This window comes from Girardinichthys multiradiatus, chromosome X, assembly GCF_021462225.1.
Source record: "Girardinichthys multiradiatus isolate DD_20200921_A chromosome X, DD_fGirMul_XY1, whole genome shotgun sequence".
In the NCBI taxonomy this organism is placed as follows: Eukaryota; Metazoa; Chordata; class Actinopteri; order Cyprinodontiformes; family Goodeidae; genus Girardinichthys; species Girardinichthys multiradiatus.
The window spans coordinates 27704026-27712884 of NC_061817.1; the positions used below are offsets into that span (position 1 = coordinate 27704026).

An 8859-nucleotide genomic window follows, 5' to 3' on the forward strand; every position below is an offset into this window, starting at 1 on the left:
GAAATATATTTATTATATTTTAGGGATGATTAAATCAGCTAATATATTTGACATTTTCTTGCTTTCATTAAGTGTTTATTATTTCATATAATTTAATATTAGTATAATGTTTCTAATTTTATATATACCAAAAATGACTTTTATTATCCTTCTGTGTGAATATTAGGAAACATAAAGTTCATCTGAGGATGTTACCGTCACTTTGTAGGTGAGGTGCAGAAGACAGAAAAGAAGTCATAGCTTTTTATGGACCATTATTATTTATTTGATTTATTCAGCCAACCTTTTAAGTTCCAAGGTGGTGTTTAAGTTTTTTCTTGGATGACTTGCAGTTTATTGTGCAGTCGGTCCTCCTGAATGGCTGGATCTTAGCGGTATTTCTCAGACAGAGCCAGGGCCAAGTTCTGCAGGAACTTGTCAACGGAGACATGGACCTCAGGGGTGAATTCATTGGGGTAGTACATGGCCAGCACCAGGATGATGTTGTGAGCGAGGATCTATTGCATAAGAAACAAACAATGCATAAAAGTGGGCAAGTCCCGCTTGTCCAATAACTTTTTAAAATATTGATATTGCATGCACAGCAAATTTTGACTTCATGATAAGACTTTCAGGGAACTCTACATGGTGTGTTTCTACTCACCCTGAAGTTGGCAGGGTCCACTCGGAGCTTGAAGGCATGCAGCTCGCTGAGCTTGGACAAACCACCAGTCAAGTCATCGATCTTTGAGACAGCGTCCGCAATGGCTCCCATGATTGTAGCCCCATGCTTCTTCACCTGTGCAGACTCAGGGCTCAGATCAGACCAGTGTGAAAAGTAGGTCTTGGTTTGCGGGTATGCAGTCAGCATCCTAGAAAACACACACAGCAATAAGTTGATCTGGATTAAAGAATAAAGCAATAAGCATGAGCTGTTTAAAATGAACAACTGAGGATAAAAAGAAAAAGAAAACCTACCTGACCAGGGCCTCGCCCCCTATCTCAGCAGTTTTAGGGGACACTTTGTCCCAGAAAGCCTTCACTACGGTCTTGTCCTTTCCAGAGAGACTCATTTCTGCCTTTTTTCAAGTTTTCTCAGCTGAAGGAAAAAACTCTGCTATGAAATTACTGGTGAAGACGATTTATAACTGTCTATGTTTTATATCAAGCCGAACTGCACCACACCCTATCAAATCCAGACCCCACCTCTTTGGCAGAAAGTACCAGACGTTTCTTTAATTCTTGAGATAAAAGATAACCCTTCCCTGTCTTTGAGCATATTTCTGATAACAGTTTATTTCAGTTTCTAAAAGTATATTGTGCAGTTTACTTTTTTAAATCCATCTCTACAAAACAAACAAACATAAATGAAAAGTTATGAAAAGTATTATGCCCAATGAGGAATTTTCCAATATACAATTTTTATATAATTTGATTTTGAAGAAAAGGATGAGTTGTTTGCATATCTCAAAAAGTTGTAACTGCATTTTATGAATTGGTTTCATTCACTGAAAAAAAAAACTACAACCATGTTGAATATGTTAAATTAATACCAGGAAGTGACACTAACTAATATAAATAAATATCATCATGAATAACCTAGCTGTTGATTTTGTATATTGTACATTTTAAAACAGCAGTGAAGATATACAGGTCCTTCTCAAAATATTAGCATATTGTGATAAAGTTCATTATTTTCCATAATGTCATGATGAAAATTTAACATTCATATATTTTAGATTCATTGCACACTAACTGAAATATTTCAGGTCTTTTATTGTCTTAATACGGATGATTTTGGCATACAGCTCATGAAAACCCAAAATTCCTATCTCACAAAATTAGCATATCATTAAAAGGGTCTCTAAACGAGCTATGAACCTAATCATCTGAATCAACGAGTTAACTCTAAACGCCTGCAAAAGATTCCTGAGGCCTTTAAAACTCCCAGCCCGGTTCATCACTCAAAACCCTATTCATGGGTAAGACTGCCGACCTGACTGCTGTCCAGAAGGCCACTATTGACACCCTCAAGCAAGAGGGTAAGACACAGAAAGAAATTTCTGAACAAATAGGCTGTTCCCAGAGTGCTGTATCAAGGCACCTCAGTGGGAAGTCTGTGGGAAGGAAAAAGTGTGGCAGAAAACGCTGCACAACGAGAAGAGGTGACCGGACCCTGAGAAAGATTGTGGAGAAGGGCCGATTCCAGACCTTGGGGGACCTGCGGAAGCAGTGGACTGAGTCTGGAGTAGAAACATCCAGAGCCACCGTGCACAGGCGTGTGCAGGAAATGGGCTACAGGTGCTGCATACCCCAGGTCAAGCCACTTTTGAACCAGAAACAGCGGCAGAAGCGCCTGACCTGGGCTACAGAGAAGCAGCACTGGACTGTTGCTCAGTGGTCCAAAGTACTTTTTTCGGATGAAAGCAAATTCTGCATGTCATTCAGAAATCAAGGTGCCAGAGTCTGGAGGAAGACTGGGGAGAAGGAAATGCCAAAATGCCAGAAGTCCAGTGTCAAGTACCCACAGTCAGTGATGGTCTGGGGTGCCGTGTCAGCTGCTGGTGTTGGTCCACTGTGTTTTATCAAGGGCAGGGTCAATGCAGCTAGCTATCAGGAGATTTTGGAGCACTTCATGCTTCCATCTGCTGAAAAGCTTTCTGGAGATGAAGATTTCATTTTTCAGCACGACCTGGCACCTGCTCACAGTGCCAAAACCACTGGTAAATGGTTTACTGACCATGGTATCACTGTGCTCAATTGGCCTGCCAACTCTCCTGACCTGAACCCCATAGAGAATCTGTGGGATATTGTGAAGAGAACGTTGAGAGACTCAAGACCCAACACTCTGGATGAGCTAAAGGCCGCTATCGAAGCATCCTGGGCCTCCATAAGACCTCAGCAGTGCCACAGGCTGATTGCCTCCATGCCACGCCGCATTGAAGCAGTCATTTCTGCAAAAGGATTCCCGACCAAGTATTGAGTGCATAACTGTACATGATTATTTGAAGGTTGACGTTTTTTGTATTAAAAACACTTTTCTTTTATTGGTCGGATGAAATATGCTAATTTTGTGAGATAGGAATTTTGGGTTTTCATGAGCTGTATGCCACAATCATCCGTATTAAGACAATAAAAGACCTGAAATATTTCAGTTAGTGTGCAATGAATCTAAAATATATGAATGTTAAATTTTCATCATGACATTATGGAAAATAATTAACTTTATCACAATATGCTAATATTTTGAGAAGGACCAGTAATACACTGCTGGTCAAACGTTTTAAAACACCCTTCTCATTTAATAGTTTTCATTATGTTTATGACTGTGTACAATGTATGTAGATTCTCACTGAAGGCCTCAAAACAGTGAATGAACACATATGCAATGATGTAGCAAACACAAAATTGTAAAAAAGAACTTTGATTATGTTTTATATTTTAGATTCTTTAAAGTAAAACCTTTGACAGGTAGTGTAAGTGTATATGTATATGTTTGAAAAAAAGGTTCACACAGCAGCGCAGCCCTCCTCACACTGCTGAAAGACATCATTTTGCAGGTTACGTTCACCTTTTGACATGAAGGGCCTCACAGTTCGTTGGGGAGTGATACATTATTTATCTGAATTTAATGATAACTTTCCCATTAAAACATACTGAACAGGGGTGTGAGTGTGTGTGTGTGTGTGGGGGGGGGGGGGGGGGGGGGGAGGCTCTTAAACGAGCATGTTATCGTTTCATGGGAGCGTGTTCTTTGATAAATTTTTTATGTCTCACAGTTTCTGGTCTGTACATAGATGATGAGGAAACATTAATGGACACATTAACACAATCATACTTGGAGGTTGTTTGAAATGAGGTATGATTTCATAATGATATGGCTTATATATTTACCAACACTTTACCTGAGGGAGTGGAAAATTCCTGATTATGGCAAAACACATCATGAAAAAATGTGTGTTTATGAATGTAATTATAATATGTGTGTTATCATAGGCTTTATTATTTTTTAATATAGCTTTTTATTGATCCAGCGAAATACCCTATATAAACATCCAGCTCCTAAGAATGTAGGATGATTTATCTTATGTCATAAAAAATTGTCTAAATTCAGAATCAAATTCAGCCTAACATAAAACTCACAAAGCTGATAACATAGTGTGAAGTTATCATCAACTTTTGTTTTTTAGAAAAAATCCATAAAAACACTATTCTTCAAATAAATTTTCAGTATTGTGCAAACGAGTCAAAATGGTTTCTTTGTCCAAAAGGTATCAGACATTTTTGTAATATTTTTGTCATCTTAATCAACAGGCTCATTGAAGATCTTTCTGAAGATATTTTAAAGTTCTTGCCCATCTTCATCAGAGTCCTTAACACCTGAGTCAATACATAATGGATTTATTAGCCCAATATTCATTCTGAATATTTAGCTTTGTTGTAATGTATCCTTTTTATGCCACTTTTTATAGGTGCCTTGTTTTTTACTTTTATGAATCTGGTTGATGTATTGATGCCACCAACAGAAGGTTATAACAGAAAAAGTACATCTGGCCTTTGCTCTTTGAACTTCAGCTGCTTTTTCTCTGATCATTTGTCCATTCCTTGTAACTGAGCGTGACAACAATGTTGAGCAGTGTGTACTTTAAATATTTGTGTGAAATGAACAAGCAGAGGTCCAAAAAAGTTTTCAAAGACACAGGAGAAATTCAATCAAAGACCTGGCACTGGCACTGTCTTCTTCCTTTGTATGTGGAGCTTTATGGTAATAACTCTTGGAAATCTATTTGCTGGCACTACAGTACTTTTATATGTCAGTCAAACTGTGTTATTTTTGGTGTTTATCATTGTATTGTAAGACATGGTAACACAATACATCACAAACTACATAAAGATTCAATTGAAAGTATTTTTTGTTGTTGTTGATTGTTACGCATAAACTCATTACTGGCTCAAACTGGTCAGAAACAAGCTGAAAAACTCCTTTAAAACTCTTCTCGCACTGGTGTGAAAATGAGTAGATTAAAATAGGTCTATTAGTTGAGACTGCTGTAATTTAAAGGCATACATTTAACAGGTTTTTGTAATGAATCTTACAGTTGGTACACCCAAGTATTAGCGGTTTATGACAGGTCTGTACAGGGGACAGCCCAAAAGTGAGGTTTCAGACACAGTCCACTTGTTTGAGTCTAGGTCCTTTAGAGGTGCAGTACAGACCGAAAGTTTAGACACACCTTCTCATTCAAAGAGTTGTCTTTATCAACAGAATGCCAAGAGCGTGCAGAGCAGTAATCAAAGCAAAAGGTGGCTACTTTGAAGAACCTAGAATATAAGACATATTTTCAGTTGTTTCACACTTTTTTGTTCAGTATATAATTCCACATGTGTTAATTCATAGTTTTGATGCCTTCATTGTGAAGCTACAATATTCATAGTCATGAAAATAAAGAAAACTCTTTGAATGAGAAGGTGTGTCCAAACTTTTGTTCTGTACTGTATCTGTTGTCTATACCTGCTTATCTTTACAAAGCTGCTGGTGCCAGTCTACAGCATCATTGGGCAAGAGGCAGGGGAACATCCTGGACAGGTCATCAGTCCATCACAGGGCCACACAAAGACACAGTACAAACAACCATGCATGCACACACTCATACCTAAAAAGAGACCAATTGCCCTACCAGTCATGTGTTTTTCTATGGACTGTGAGAGGAAACAGGAGTACCCGGATAGAACCCACTCATGTGAGGAGAACGTGCAAACTCCATGCAGAAAGACCCAAGGCTACATTTTAAACCCTGGACTTTTTTGCTGTAAGGCAACAGGGCTACAAACTGTGTCGGCGTGCAGCCCAAATGTAGAATTAGGGCACTAAATTAATTTTTATAAAAATAGTTCTTGGGAGATATCTACAATATTCTTACTTCAACCATAGAATAAGATTTTGTTATCAAGATTGTTTTGCATAGATGTGCAAGTCAGCATAAGATATAGCGGTTAAAGTAACTCTGGATCTCACCATAATTTCCTACTCTTCTTTAATTGCCTCCATTAAGCTCATTTACTGTAATATTGAGTAACATATAAAGAACATAGATATTAACACCAAAAAAAAAAAAAAACCATCATCCCAGTCCTTTACTATGACAGCTATTATGTATGATTGAAACAAATTAAAGCTGATGTTTATTGCCAATAATTATTAAATAGACTAAAGTAACAGAGCAGCCTGCCCATATGATTATATAAAATACAGTATTTCAAAAATACCAAGATGTGTGAAACTGCAGATAAAAATGAAGAGAAATAGTAATGTTTATCAAAAGGCTTTTTTGTTCATATTTGATCAGAGCATATTGGCCTTTCTCTTGTTTGCTTAAACAGCGTAATGTATAGATGAGAAACCAAAATAACCCTCATGAGAGAATGTATGTAACCTATAAGAACAGTGATAGAAGAGTGTTTGTGAATCAATCTGACTGTTTTAGTAGATGTAGAACTCATTCTTGTTTAGATGTCATTAAAAGATCTGCAACATATGAAAAAGAGAGAAAATATTCAATGAAAATGTAATTTCTATAAAGTGGCATAAAATGTTACCCTTGATAAATTTATAAAACATGTTCATTTTCTTCTTATCAGCCTTTTCCAGAAAGCCCAGCAGTGATCATATCAATGTTGTTAAGAGTATAACCCATCATGGCACTGACTTCTGTCCAATCAGGCACCTCCATAGCAGAGAGGAGTGGCACTGGGAAATTAATAAAAAGCTCTAAGATTACCATCCACAAAAAGTTTTTCTAAAAGACCTGAGACATTTTAAATTATTCTCTGTAGAGAAAAGACAAATTTAATTCATCACAATGGTCGAGTGGACAGACGCTGAGCGCAAGGCCATCACAACTCTGTGGGGAATGATCGATGTGGGTGAGATTGGACCCCAGGCTCTGAACAGGTGACATTTTCATTCATTTATCCATTATCTTCTTTAGGTATAACACATTTTGACATGATCTGGTAGCATGCCCCTAGTACTGAATTTGATTTTACTTGTTGCAATTATGTTAACCTTTAAAATTTGTCTCTTGAATCAGGCTTCTGGTTGTGTATCCCTGGACCCAGAGACATTTTGGATCATTCGGCAACCTGTCAACCTACGCTGCCATCGTCGGAAATGCCAAGGTCGCCAATCATGGAAAAACTGTGATGGGTGGTCTGGAAATTGCTGTGAAGAACTTGGACAACATCAAGAAGGCCTATGCCAAACTGAGCGTTATGCACTCTGAGAAGCTCCATGTGGATCCAGACAACTTCAGGGTATGTTGCAAACTCTGAGGCTCTCATGTTGAAAAGCACATTTTAATGCTTTCATTTCACCAGTCATGATGTCCCTACCAATGTCATTGCACTACTTTTCTCATTTCAGACTCTTGCTGAATGCATCTCAGTGGTTGTGGCAGCCAAGTTTGGCCCCAGTGTCTTCACCCCTGGTTTCCAGGAGGCCTGGCAAAAGTTTTTGGCTGTGGTGGTCTCCGCCCTGGGCAGACAGTACCACTAAGCAAAAATAAAAATATGCAACAGTCTTTGACTTGCAACATTTCTTGGGAAGTTTCCAAAATCCACTTTTTGCTTGTTTGAAGCTGTTGCAAACTGCAAATAAAAATAGAAAATCCTAGCCTATATGCCTTTGTTTATTATTGTTTGTTTAAAGTAGCTTTGAATTTCATTTAATCACTTTTCAGTCTGTAGTTTATATATGAAGGGTCAAGAAGAAAGAATAATCCTTGGAAGTCTACCACAATTATTTGAGCACAAAATGCAGGAATATGTCAGTACCAATAGAGCTACCTGCTAAAACACACATCCGTCTCAGAAAGCACTGGCGGTTTAAAATCTTTCTTTCAATGAAATATATACTGCTCAATAAGATATATATTTTTTTAGATTGGACAACGAAAACTACTGGATAAGTGCTGCAACCTTCTAGTTTGATATCAAAGGGTGTGGCAAACTGAAATTAATGATAAGTCATCAAAAATAGTGCAGGCTCCTGTGAGTGCAACGTCTTCTATTTGAATTGAGAATTATTGAATGAAAAACTATCTGTGTTTCAAAATAAAAGCCTTTAGACAAGTTTACATGAATATGAAATATCATATCGTCATACAAAATGTTTATTTCTGATATTAATACAGGATCTGTCCACTGCCCTAGTTTGAAGATACAGTGTAACTAATTTAGTCATGGCAGTAACAATTTTCTGGTGGTACTTACTCATAGACTGAATTTGAGTAACAACCTGGAAAGTTAAAAATAAACAATAAGTGCCAAAAAAGCACCATCTAACAGAAACACGCTGGTTCTGCCTTTACATGCTGCATAGATGGGTTGAAATGCAGATGCATTTAAATAACTTGCAGTTTCAAATTTTATTAATTGAACTATCATATAGATTTAAAACAGACATGATATAATTAAGACCTTTATTTCTGTTACTTTTGATGATAATGGGTTACAGCTAGTGACAGCACAAAATTAAGTTTCTCAGAAATTCTAAATATGGATTTGTATTGAGAAATTTCAGCCAACAGGAAAGCATATCTACGCAATAAACAGTACATGCACTTAATACTTAGTTGGGGCTTCTTTTGCATTAAATACTGCATCAATGCATCATGCTCTGCTGAGGTGTTAAGATTGCTTTATTGGCGGTCTACAGCTTGTCTGCATCGTTGGCTCTGGTGTCTCGCAGGTTCCTCTTGAAAATATGCCATAGATTGCCTATAGGGTTTAGGTCAGGCAAACTTGCTGACCAGTCAAGCTGGAAAGTTACTTTGGACTTGAGCGAACAAACCAGCACTAACAGGAGACATGATTGCTCAA

The 8859-nt window shown here is 37.6% G+C and overlaps 2 protein-coding genes across 2 annotated transcripts; one reads left to right on the forward strand and one right to left on the reverse strand.

The window, feature by feature from the left end:
* Positions 1-241: 241 nt before the first annotated feature.
* LOC124862813 (hemoglobin subunit alpha-A-like) lies at positions 242-1120 on the reverse strand. The gene is made up of 3 exons (XM_047356951.1): positions 958-1120; positions 644-851; positions 242-497 (listed from the first exon to the last, which is right to left on the reverse strand). Exons 1-3 carry the CDS (start codon positions 1050-1052, stop codon positions 369-371), a joined length of 432 nt encoding a protein of 143 aa, XP_047212907.1. The 5' UTR covers positions 1053-1120; the 3' UTR covers positions 242-368.
* A 5638-nt stretch (positions 1121-6758) lies between these two features.
* Positions 6759-7651, forward strand: LOC124862432 (hemoglobin subunit beta-A-like). The gene is made up of 3 exons (XM_047356329.1): positions 6759-6931; positions 7071-7293; positions 7403-7651. The coding sequence occupies exons 1-3, from the start codon at positions 6840-6842 to the stop codon at positions 7532-7534; spliced, it is 447 nt and encodes a 148-aa protein (XP_047212285.1). The 5' UTR covers positions 6759-6839; the 3' UTR covers positions 7535-7651.
* Positions 7652-8859: the final 1208 nt, after the last annotated feature.

What these genes read in the sequence shown, in the direction of transcription:
- LOC124862813 (XM_047356951.1), bottom strand. Translation starts at nt 1,052, where the DNA reads ATGAGTCTCTCTGGAAAGGACAAGACCGTAGTGAAGGCTTTCTGGGAC. An exon ending in GGGGGCGAGGCCCTGGTCAG is followed by an intron (nt 852 to 957) that starts GTAGGTTTTCTT and finishes TGTGTTTTCTAG; the next exon opens with GATGCTGACTGCATACCCGC. An exon ending in TGGACCCTGCCAACTTCAGG is followed by an intron (nt 498 to 643) that starts GTGAGTAGAAAC and finishes CTTATGCAATAG; the next exon opens with ATCCTCGCTCACAACATCAT.
- LOC124862432 (XM_047356329.1), top strand. Translation starts at nt 6,840, where the DNA reads ATGGTCGAGTGGACAGACGCTGAGCGCAAGGCCATCACAACTCTGTGG. An exon ending in GGACCCCAGGCTCTGAACAG is followed by an intron (nt 6,932 to 7,070) that starts GTGACATTTTCA and finishes CTCTTGAATCAG; the next exon opens with GCTTCTGGTTGTGTATCCCT. An exon ending in TGGATCCAGACAACTTCAGG is followed by an intron (nt 7,294 to 7,402) that starts GTATGTTGCAAA and finishes TTCTCATTTCAG; the next exon opens with ACTCTTGCTGAATGCATCTC.